Below are 12,007 nucleotides of genomic sequence, written 5' to 3'. Positions count from 1 at the left end.
AAGGCTACAGATAAAAATAACTTGCAGCTATCAACCATAGTAACTCTTTTGGGTTAGCTTTTTCAGCCAAATGTTAAATTCAACAAAAACATGTTCACTTTTAGATCTGTCCTGTAGCAGCAATACATAATTTACTTGTCCAATCCAGTTGTGACTTACATTAACCCAGTCTAAAAACTTACTGGTCTCTGATAATCTCAAACTCTTTGATATTCATTGAAGTGATTTGTTTTTGTTTCTCCAAATCAAATGATGTTTTCTTTAACTTTCCAACAAGCGAAGCAATAAGATTATCCTGTTCTGCTACAGCTTGCTCCATTTCAGCTAAGCGGAGAAAATGTTTGTTGTTGGAAAGTGATGAAGTCTTTTTTGCTAAATCCTGTAAAAGAGAACAAATGCATGTGGTAACATTTTAAGCTTTAAATCAAAGCTAAGCATTACTGATGCATTTTAAACTCATCCCTGAATACATTCAAGCATTACTATCCAATGTATTTATTTACTGAAATGTGTTTCTTAGTCCACAGAGAAAGCAGTCACTCTGGTTTGAAAAGAGCTTTGTGTGTCTAATGATCCTCAGAATAACCAGTTAAATACAGGTTTCACTGTATCATAAAGAGTCAAGAAAAAATTTGTATTGAAATGGTTAGTTTAATATAAGAACAGACTGAAGAGACAAATAATATACTTCTCTCTCCTAGAAGTCTCCATAAATTAGGCTGATACGAAAAATACTCATATATACTGAGGTGGCAACTTATTTTACACTTCATTTCTAAGCCATTTCTCATGAACTTTCTCAAGAATACTATAGTAATTCTGTATCCACCACCCATTTATTTCTCCTGTCATCATTCATTACTTACTTTTGACTGCAAAAGTGTTCTTTTAGTCAACAATTTTAAAAATTTGGGAACAGTTTATTGATCACACTTACCAAAGCAGTCTGTTTGAATTTATTAAGGGAATTGTCAGCATGCAAATTTAACTTCTGGTGTAGAACTTTAAGATCTTCCTCATGCTTCTTTGCTATTTCTTCTTGTTCCTGTTTGTTCAAAATAAAAGTATAACTCACTGATGTACAGTATTCCAGAAAGCCATGAAACTACAGTACCTTCACATTCATTCATCACTCATCGTTCAGTATCATTCCCCAAATCTTCCTTTAATTCTGTCAGTTTTAAAAATTATTTTCTTCTTGCTATAATCACAGAATCATAGAATAGTTAGGGTTGGAAAGGACCTTAAGATCATCTAGTTCCAACCCCCCCTGCCATGGGCAGGGACACCTCACACTAAACCATGTCACCCAAGGCTTTGTCCAACCTGGCCTTGAACACCACCAGGGATGGAGCATTCACAGCTTCTTCGGGCAACCCATTCTAGTGCCTCACCACCCTCACGGTAAAGAACTTCTTCAACAAAGTAATAAGTAGTATGGTGCAACAGGACAGGAGCTGGAGAGCAAACCAGCTGGTGTTGGTCTTCACCAACTATGAATATCACTACTGATAGTGATATCCATATTACATACTTCTCCATTCTATTTACTTTGGAATACAGTATGATCCCATGGATTGTATGTCTGCTAACAGAGAGAGCACTCATTTTTAGACTGCATCTTCTGGTTTAGTTTGAAACAAAAAAAAACTTTGTTTCCCCCAGAAGTAATAGCTAACACATGTTAACCAAAGCACATTAAGTGAAGATGATGCTAAGTCTGCTTTGTAAGTGACACAAGTGTGACACAAGGTTTATGCTTTAAGGATATAAAGTATGCTTAGATACATTGTTTATGCTTTTAAATATGCTTTAATTTAAAGTATGCTTTAAAAAGCATATTTGCCATAAGTGATGTCTTTCGTGTACCTTCAAAATTCACTACAAGATGCAGTCCAGAGATCATTGTTGCAAGTACTGGAAAATTTCATATAACAATGCAGTAAGTAAACATATGGAAACCACTTCTCACAGCAGCATTTTAGTTTTCTTCCTGTCACACTGATTTAATTCCTACACAGACATCATATACATAATGTCCTGACTGAGCAAGCCTCCTATTTTAAGAAGCTAAAAAATTCTACATGAATTTTCTACATAGGAAGTTACAAATTGTTTCTGCTCTGTTACCTCTGAGGTCAGAAACTTTTTAAGATTTCAGTAGCAATGAGATAAATGAAGAATCAACTAAAATAGCATAAAAATAGAAGAAATTTTGTGCGAACATTTTACGTACCTCTCTTGCTTTAGCAAGCCAATGTTGGTATTTTTTTAACACTTCCTCCTTTTGATTTAATCTTGCTTGCATATTTGCAATGGTTTGATGAGCAATTTTTATGGCATGACAGTACTCTGGATCATCTTGTTTGCCTGACTCAGCCACTATTTTCTCTCTTTCTGATGGTGCAGATAATCGAAGTCTTAGTTCATTTATAACTTTGTCTCTTGATAAAACATTTTGTTCAGCTTTCCACAGAGCAGTTTCCTTTTCTTTTAATTTCTACAATGAAAGGCAATTGTTGCATTTCCATAATTCAAACACAGCAAAAAGATCTTACTTTTTAAAAAAATTACCAGAAGATTCATCTAACACAAAATATTTTGCACTCAGTTCTGGCTGCATGGGATTACTATTAGATTTTAAAAGCCCCAGAATGTAATTACTGTGCCTTTATGTGTTATCTACTTGGCACAAGACCCTTTGCAACTCATTCTGTGCTACCAAATTAAGCTGGTGTTTTTCAAATTTCTTAAGAACCACAAAGTATCTTCTGTAATAGAATTTCAGTTTAGCAACCCATGATAAACAGATTTTTCTTTGCTACTTCTTATATCTAATGTAACACTTGTTAAATTGAATTAATAATTTGTTCCATTGGAAAAAATGTTTCAGTTTGGTCACGATGTGATTTACCTTTTCTCAGTGTTAAATATTTTTAAGGGACGGGACACATCCAAGTGACATTTATAAAAGGATATTTATTATACACAAAAAATTAAAGGGCACAGAAATACAAACTTGTCCCTCTTTATGATAAACATTTAATTACCTCCTCCAGTGATTTGCAGGTTTTCCTGGTTTCCACGATTGTTCGAATATGCTCTTGTATTTTTCTCAAAGCCAACTCAAGCTGCTGTGGAAGTGGTAAACTAGAGTCTGGAACTGACCCAGTAGCCTCTTCTAACTGTACAGAAATATTAACATTTGTGTAATCTGAGAGCTCTGCAAAACATGCTTCTAAGTATATTTTTAGCTAATTCACTGCAATTACCTTTACAGCTGTATTACGTGTTTCATTTTGTTGATGATCATACAGGTCTAATTGGCGCAGCAGTTCTACTTCTCTCTGGTCCCAAGCCATTTGCCTTTCTTCATGAAACTAACAAATGTTTGATAAGGTGTTTTATTTAGTGAAGATGATGGGAATTTTATAACTCAAACAGGAAAAAAAAGAGATACCAAAATGTAAAATACTTAAGTGTGCCATTAAAAAAGAATTAATGTAGCTAAGATACAAGCATAGGCTAAAAACTTACTAGGAAGAATCTTTCTTTTTTAAAATCTTAGTAAAATAAGGAATATGCTGTTTTTCTAATAGCATACAGAAATACATACCTTGTTTTGCTGTACAATTTCTTCTTCCAGGTTACTGACTGTACGTTCATATTCAGAAATTATATTCTGCAAATGCTTCACCTCTTCCTTTTGCCTGATTAACTCTCGATTGAGTTTAAGTTCCTGCAGATGGAGTTCCTCCATTTTCATATGCCATTCAATTACCTAATAATGAATAATACATAGTATTATAATTTACCAAGCCCACAGGACAATTAGATGCAGTTACACTCTTTGACTTTGAAGCAGTTATGTCACTGATCAAACCAACAGGAAGACATTCTGCCTTTTTAAACTTCTTCCCTTCTCTTGAGTGAGTAGGCACAGAATGCCTAAAAAGTGCAGGAGACAACAGGAGAAGCAACAGGTTTCCCATACACTGACATAAATGTATTACAAATAATTTTCAAATTAACTAAGGTAGACCCTGTCCTGGCTGAACAAAAAAAGCATGCAAGAAGTTTGGTTGACTTCTAAAACAGCACAAGATTTTCAAAACCCTTAAAACTGGAAGTATTCAAAAATGCAAATGTGCTAAGAGTACCAATCATACTCATGTCAAAATGCTCTAGAAGATTCGTTGAAAACTGGCTTAAACATGCCAAGAGCACTACAACCATTGCTTACATGCAGACATCTTTAGCCATGACAAACATAACCGTATTATATAATATACAGAAGAATGAGAAAGCCTTAATCAAATTTCAAGGCAACTTTGTTTACAATAGCAAAATATTATGAAGTAGAACTAAAAGAGTATAACAACATTTCTGACCATGCTGCCTAATTACTGCCTGTGGATTTATTTAATAAGATATGGATTTGTAGAGAAGATTTCAGTGCAAGCTCATGGTACAGAGCTTCAGAATGCTACTCTTGAGTTTAATTTAATTTTATTCATAATTTAATTTGATTCCTAATTTAATTCAATTTAATATAAGTGCTTTCATAGTTAGCCTCTACTTTCTTTGCCACTTAATTGGGCACAAAAGAAAATTAGTAAATCTCACTGTGCCAACTTTAACAGGGTAAATGAGTAATGATGTATTACTTTAAAAAAAAAAAACAAAAAAGTGATAGCTGTCATATTCTAACAAAGTGTATTTTGAAATCATTAATTTCTATATTAAACTAGATGTTTAGGTAACAAGCTGAACTGAAATGCAATTGAAATGCAGATCAAATGAACAAAGTTATTCAAAGTTGTAAAACAGCAAACCTTTTGAGCTCCTCTTGTGTCCTTCAAGGCACTTATTAATTCTTCTAAACTTTTCAGTTTTAACTCCATCTCTAATGCTCTGTTTTCGGCATTTCGACGCTCCTCCTGAGCGTGCTGAACTTCCTCCAGGATCTTCAGTTTGTCACTCTGTAGCTGAATCATCGTTTTAGAGAATTTTTCTTGCTGTGCTAAAGGCAGAGCACCACTAAACTGTCGACGCAAAGACTGAACTGTCTGTTGTAGATGTTTGGTTCTATTTCTTCCTTCCAGTCGAGCAAAATACAAGGCTTGTTCCCTCTCATCAAGCTTCTGCTCTAAACGTAGATTATGGATCTCCATCTTCTGTAATTTCAATTTAAGCGTCTCCAACTTGCCTATAGCATCAGATTCATTATTTTGAAGGTATACGATCTGTTGATGTAGTTTTGCAATAACTGTTCTTTCATCCGACTGTGCCTAAGAACAAAATTTAAAGAACAAATCTATTTTTCATTTTGAATACGTTATTGAAGTGTATATGCAAATACAAAGCTACTGTTTTTATTATTTTCTGTACTGCATGTATTTTATTCCATAGATAAGAGCAATAATTAGCCTCTAAATCCGGCTTTTTATTTTTCCACTATTGTTTCTACAGCCACATTTCAGAATTACCAAAATACCAGGAAATGAGGAAGAAATGTATATCTAAACCTAGAAAGTATGGTAATAAAAACTGACACTAAATGTTGTATTTGGAAACTCAAACCATTCTAGAACATGAAAATAAATCCCACAAAATTGTTTCTGCTAATAACAAAACAATGTAGTAAGTCTACTGCAAATCTTCAAGATTTATATGCCATTGCTTGTCCTGTAAATAAGCTTGTCTTGCTTGTAAAAAAGATCAAACTTTCCTGATATTATATTTAAATAAGATCATGAGCTATTAATCATATGGGAATAAATATCAGCTAAATAACACAGACAAAAAAAGCTCAGGATATCTAATAGATGTACATCTAGAAACGGAAGAAATGAGGAGTGAATAATCAATGTAATACAGAACTCTTGAAAGGGTATGGCTGCTACAAGTACCAGCTTGCTAAGATCCTTCTGAAATGCTTTTGCAGTTTCCTAGTTCACTGTAAAATTACTTTGTTTCTTCTCACTCCAGGGAAAAAAAATTCAAACTGCAGTGCTAATAAAGGTTGCCTCTTACCTGATAATCTAAAATTTGCATCCTAAGGCATTCCACTTCTTTATCTCTGTATTGCTGGCGTGCTTCCAGAGCTTCAACTTGCATTTTTGCCACATCAGACAGTTCTCTTAACCTTGCATGGAAAACAAAATTATTGTGTCACCTGAAACCACTGAATGTCCTATGAAGTTTTTCTACACAGAAGAAAAGATGCTTAGTATGTTTCCTCATATCAAAACATTTGAAGACTTTGCTCTTTTCAGCATACTCTTACATAATACTTGGAGTCCTGGTTTTGAAAATTCTGTATGCTCTGTTTCTTTAAAGGACATTTTCCTATAAATTATACAGATGTTAGCTAGCTGTAATCTACTCCAGGAAACTAGTGCCCTGTTTTTTACTTGAACTAAGTATCTCTTTCCTCTATCTCTCTCCTACTTCAGGACATAAATGCTCAAAAAGTTTCATTCTCAGTTCCTTTCTCTGCTTCCCCAAGTCTCATTACTCATTTTCAGTGTCAAAAATCACTGCAAATATCCCACAGACTTTGCTGTTTTACCAATACAACAGGATTACATCATTTACTCAATTACAAATGTCTTTATCAACGTAGCTAAAAAGGTCAATTTTTTAATTTATACATGCAAGGTTAATCTCTTTTAAGTAAATGGTACCTCCTGCAGTTTATCTTTGAATTATCTATCAGTCACTGAAAACGATAATCATTTTCCAATTTATGAGTTCTTTATATATTTAAGGAAGGTTGTGTACCAGAAAGAAAATAAGCCTTAATTCTTAGTTTAAAAATACCAGAAATAAGTGTCTAAGCGCACACTTACCCTATCCAGGCCAGCATTTAATTCCTTGGTGAAATTAAATTTAATTGAACTACTTTCCTTGTAGTCATGAATTAATATATAATGCCAAAAAATTAACATTAAAAGTTATGTTAGAAACACGTAAGTAGAGTATTGTTCGGTTGATACACTGGAGGGAAGGAATACCATCCAGAGGGACCTTGACACACTTGTGAGGTGGGCTGATGCCAGCCTAATGAAGTTTAACCATGCCAAGTGCAAGGTCCTACACCTGGATCGGAGCAATCCCAAGCACGGCTACAGGTTAGGCAGAGATGAGATTCAGAGCAGCCCTGCGGAGAAGGACTTGGGGGTGTTGCTTGGTGAGAAACTTAACACGAGCTACCAGTGTGCACTCACAGCCCAGAAAGCCAACCGCATCCTGGGCTGCATTAAAAGGAGCGTGACCAGCAGGTCGAAGGAGATGATCCTGCCCCTCTACTCTGCTCTTGTGAGACCTCACCTGGAGTATTGTGTGCAGTTCTGGTGTCCTCAACATAAAAAGGACATGGAACTGTTGGAACAAGTCGAGAGGAGGGCCATGAGGATGACCAGGGGACTGGAGCACCTAACTTATGAAGATAGGCTGAGAAAGTTGGGGCTGTTCAGCCTGGAGAAGAGAAGGCTGCGTGGAGGCCTCATAGCAGCCTTCCAGTAGCTGAAGGGGGCCTATAAGGACGCTAGGGAGGGACTCTTTATTAGGGACTGTAGTGGTAGAACAAGGGGTAACAGGTTCAAACTTAAACAGGGGAAGTTTACATTGGATATAAGGAAGAAATTCTTCACTGTGAGGGTGGTGAGGCACTGGAATAGGTTGCCCAGGGAAGTTATAAATGCTCCATCCCTGGCAGTGTTCAAGGCTAGGTTGGACAGAGCCTTGGGCAACATGGTTTAGTGTGAGGTGTCCCTGCCCATTTCAGGGGGCTTGGAACTTTATGACCTTAAGGTCCTTTCCAACCCTAACTGTTCTGTGATTATGTAAACCTATATAGCTTAAATTTTTGCATGCTTCTAAACATACTGCATGTGAAATTTGTTACGTCAACACTTACTTTGATACCTCAGTCTTGAGCTCCATCTCACGCTTTTCTAGGTCCATGATTTGTCGTCTATCTGCATCACTTACTGCCTTACTTACACTCTTTGACAATTCGTCTCTTAATTCCTGTTCCACTTTCTGTGCCTCCAGGTTGATTTTGGTAAGCTTAAAAAAAACAACACCAAAACAAACCAGAAAAAAAACAAAATGTATTCTAAGCACACAAATGCTGTCAACCCTGCAAAGAAAAAGCAGTGCCAAAAGTATCTTTTCTTTAGTTGTTTAAAAACACTGTTCAGCTGTGTTGAAAACACAATTTCACTTATTAGGACTGGTAACACAAATATAGGTTATCAGTGCAAAGTGTCATTATAGTGTAGATCTTTTGTTATTTCTAATATGAAAGACTTTCATATTTAAGTGATATTCTTTCAAGCAGCCTGATTTTTCAAATACCAAGTAACCAATGTTTTCAGTCCAGACCAACAAGCATTAAGATATCTGAAAAGTGTTAGACAACATGGAGAAGCCTCAGGAATTAATTTAGTAAATATAATTTACAGTGGCAGATTAATCTGATACCACCCCTTAATAAAAACTGGTTTCCTAAACAGAGAAAACAGTGTGATGTATCTTATTACCTGCACTTCACATATCTGAAGCACTGCTATCTGGAAATCTAACAGTTGTGTTGAAGTAGATTTATGTGTTTAGAAGGAGATGTCTGGTAGATTTTTTCTACTTACCAATTCTTAAACTGATATCACTTACAACTTTCAATGATTACCTTAGCACAATCTTGTTATATATATAGATATAAATATCTCTTTCAAAAAAAAAAGAAAAAAGCAGTGATGCTGGGTTAGGAGGCACTGACAACAGGAGTGTATGAAACAGAAAACATACATCCTGGAGCTACAGGAATGAGGACAAAAGGGATACACAGAGAAACTACTAATGAAAAAATGTGGAGTTCATCAATTCAGGATGAAGGAAGATGTGTAGACCTAAATATATCAAAAGGTAGATAATATATGCACAAGAGAAAAAGGAAAAAGTGATCCCAGGGTGCATGACCTGGGGTATTTCTTAATGAAATAAAAGAACACATGCAATCAAAGTTTTTAACAATACAGCACCGCTGCTGAAAAGCTTTATACTTTCAGTTACTCCATGTCCCAAATAAATTAAAATGAAAACCGTGTAACAAAACACTACTAAAGCACTGAGAAATGGTAAGTCAGACAACAGCAATGCAAACCAGTTAGGCTATATTCTAGCAAGGCACAAGCAGGAGGAATGAATACAATCTACCAACATTCCAGTCAACATAACTATTTCTTCTCTTGTGTTTAAATTACAGACCAACACTGTCACAAGAACAAACATGTAAAATTGCTTAAATAAATTTAACTGGAAATTATAATAAAGTTTCCTACAACTAAAGTATTTGTGTAACATATTTCAAATACAAGTAGTTAGGACAAAAAGATTAAGACTGATGTGACAGGAATACTATAGATCACTAGCTTCACTGGCACACTCTTCTATTCCTGCATTATAGATAATGTTTGGCATGTAACAGAGGACATAACCTGTCTGTAACAGAATCATGACACTATCATTTGCAAATGGGATGCTAAGGTCTAACATTTTTTTAATCATTGGTAATTAAGGAAAAGTTAGCAGAAAAGGGATCATATGAATTAGACACAAGAAATAAGAACAAAACTTTTTCTAGCAGTCTGCTGAATAAGTAGCAAGCTATTTTACAGAGATGATGTAATAATGCATTTTACAGAGATTAACTAAACTACTGACAAATAAATTATCATATGTACTGTGCATGCAGAACTGCAGCTCTTAAAGGCAGCTATATTTTGCATCATAAGCTTACTTGCCAGTTGTGATATAGATTTAATATTTTTTGAAAAGCTCAAGAGTATGCTTCTAAGATGTGTGAAATTACGTTGTAAATTCTCAACAGATTTACCTCAGCAAATTTTGTTTCTAATTCAAAATTACGTTCTTCTATTTGCTTTACAGTATTCCTTAACTGTTCATACATTCGTTGTGAATGTTCTGCTCTCTGTCTTTCATTTAGTTCCTTCATTTCCAACATCGTGATTTTCTTAGAAATGGACAAAATCTCACTGTTGGTTACTGCTTTTGTGGCCTTGTCCATGGTATTGTCATCCCCTACATTAAAAAAAATATTTACATTAGGAAATATACAAACTGATTCAACTATAAAAATTATTTGCACCATGAAACAGAATGTGAGTTTTGACTTATCTCTGTCAGATAAACTTTATGGTGTTACTTCTTTAAACTGGGGACATGGTTATCTTGCCTTATTCCATGTTTGAAAAGTATCTAATTTGAATAAAATATCATTATCAATTATAAATGGGCATATCTGCAACTATCCTTATTGAGACTGATAAGTATTTTCAGTGTTGCCTTTCATTCTGTCCTGAATTCATCTGGCAAATCTTCAGGAAATTTAATTTAAGATCTGTAAAAGCAATAGAAGTGGATGAGTTGTTCCTGAATAATGGGACTGTAAACTGTACAGAAGGAAGCCTCAGCTATCAAGAAAAAAACACTTTGCTACAGAGCATGAAACCAGGAAATTCCAGCTTTTAAACCCTTAACCCAAGAAAAATCAACGTGGAACAGTTTACAGAGGAAGAAAAACAAAGTTGGTATTGGTCCAATAGATAAATAAAATGAAACAAACAAAATCACCAAAAAAATTGAGATCGTTAATGACAAATACAAAATAGTTTTGATGTTCTGTTAAGATGCATAAAGTTTAAAAACATTTTGAGATATTTCATGGAGGACATACTATTTGATTTTTAATGCTACAAAATAACATTCATACTTGCCCAGTTTAGTCATCTGTTCCCAAGCCTGTTCTACAGTGTGAAGTTTCTCTTTTGTGATCTCCAATTCCTTATTCAATAAATTTATCTGTGCTTTCAAGGATATATTCTCACACTGTATGACAAAAAAGTTGCGACATAACAGCAAAGTATTTAACTGTAGCAGAATTAGTATCTATAAAATCTTTTCAATTAACAGATTTAATTAATGCATAACCCATAATCTATATACACTCTTCTGTTGCAGTGTAAGTTTCCCCCAAGTGTAAAAATGCTAGTCTTTTCTCTCCGTGCTGTATCTTACTGCCAACTAGTATTACTGTGAACATTTATCACCAGTGACTGATTCCTAGAGTGTCTAGAATTAGATGAAGAAATCTGTAATATTAAACAGCTTACTAACACTGGGAAAGAAAAAAAGTACTTCTGGAAGATATTTCAACCTGCACAGGATACTTCATCTTGCACATAAATACGTACTTGAGATGGATCATATGCTTCTTTTAGTGCTTTTAAACATCTAATATGATGAAAAACATCAGTTTTGTAAACATTCCTTCACTCCTCCACACAGAAACAAAAATTTCCACATTAACCAGTAAAGCAAATTGAATAATTCATATTAAGGAAGCCAACTGTATCCTGGGCTGCACGAAAAGGAGTTTGACTAGCAGGTTGAAGGCGATCCTGCCCCTTTATCTGCTCTCATGAGACCCCACTTGGAGTATTGTGTACAGTTCTGGTGTCCTCAACATAAGAAGCACATGGAACTGTTGGAGCAAGTCCAGAGGAGGGCCATGAGGATGCTAAGGGGGCTCAAGCACTTCCCATATGAAATCCGGCTGAGAAAGTTGGGGCTGTTTTATGATTCTGATTTCTAGCTTTCTAAAAACAGTTTTTGTTTGCTACGATAAACAATTCTCTACCTCTGTGAAACTGCTGAAATAGGCAATGCACAAAGTTTCAGAAAATTTCAAAAAAATTCAGCTGACACAAGTGCATCCACCTGTTCCCAAACAGACAAATTTCAGTAAGTTTACCCAGCACATGTATTTAACCCCTGTTAACCAAAGAAACCCAACAGACAAGAACATGACATGAGCTTGATCTATTTAAACTACTACTTTCTTGGACTGTTATTTCGAACATGAATGAAAAGTGGGAGGTAGTAATGTAGCTTTGAAGCCAGCTTTACAGTTCTTGAA

At 35.1% G+C, this 12,007-nt stretch overlaps 1 protein-coding gene across 1 annotated transcript in view; it reads right to left on the bottom strand.

Moving 5' to 3' along the window:
• The window catches only part of CEP290 (centrosomal protein 290), a 48,176-nt gene that overhangs the window by 18,365 nt on the left and 17,804 nt on the right, over window positions 1–12,007 (bottom strand). The window contains exons 25-35 of the mRNA XM_061369350.1: window positions 10,806–10,917; window positions 9,905–10,110; window positions 7,925–8,076; window positions 6,037–6,148; window positions 4,836–5,291; window positions 3,617–3,781; window positions 3,273–3,380; window positions 3,051–3,185; window positions 2,237–2,500; window positions 938–1,045; window positions 183–379 (exon numbers count right to left, since the gene is read on the bottom strand). Coding sequence (XP_061225334.1) covers window positions 183–379; window positions 938–1,045; window positions 2,237–2,500; window positions 3,051–3,185; window positions 3,273–3,380; window positions 3,617–3,781; window positions 4,836–5,291; window positions 6,037–6,148; window positions 7,925–8,076; window positions 9,905–10,110; window positions 10,806–10,917 — 2,015 coding nt within the window. The remainder of the gene's footprint in view (window positions 1–182; window positions 380–937; window positions 1,046–2,236; window positions 2,501–3,050; window positions 3,186–3,272; window positions 3,381–3,616; window positions 3,782–4,835; window positions 5,292–6,036; window positions 6,149–7,924; window positions 8,077–9,904; window positions 10,111–10,805; window positions 10,918–12,007) is intronic.

This window comes from Neopsephotus bourkii, unplaced genomic scaffold, assembly GCF_033783945.1.
Source record: "Neopsephotus bourkii isolate Nb327-2 ecotype Australia unplaced genomic scaffold, CSIRO-AGI_Nbou_v1 NB_1493, whole genome shotgun sequence".
Classification (NCBI taxonomy): domain Eukaryota; kingdom Metazoa; phylum Chordata; class Aves; order Psittaciformes; family Psittacidae; genus Neopsephotus; species Neopsephotus bourkii.
Note: the sequence above shows the minus strand (reverse complement) of the source record. Positions and strands in the feature narration are given on the sequence as shown.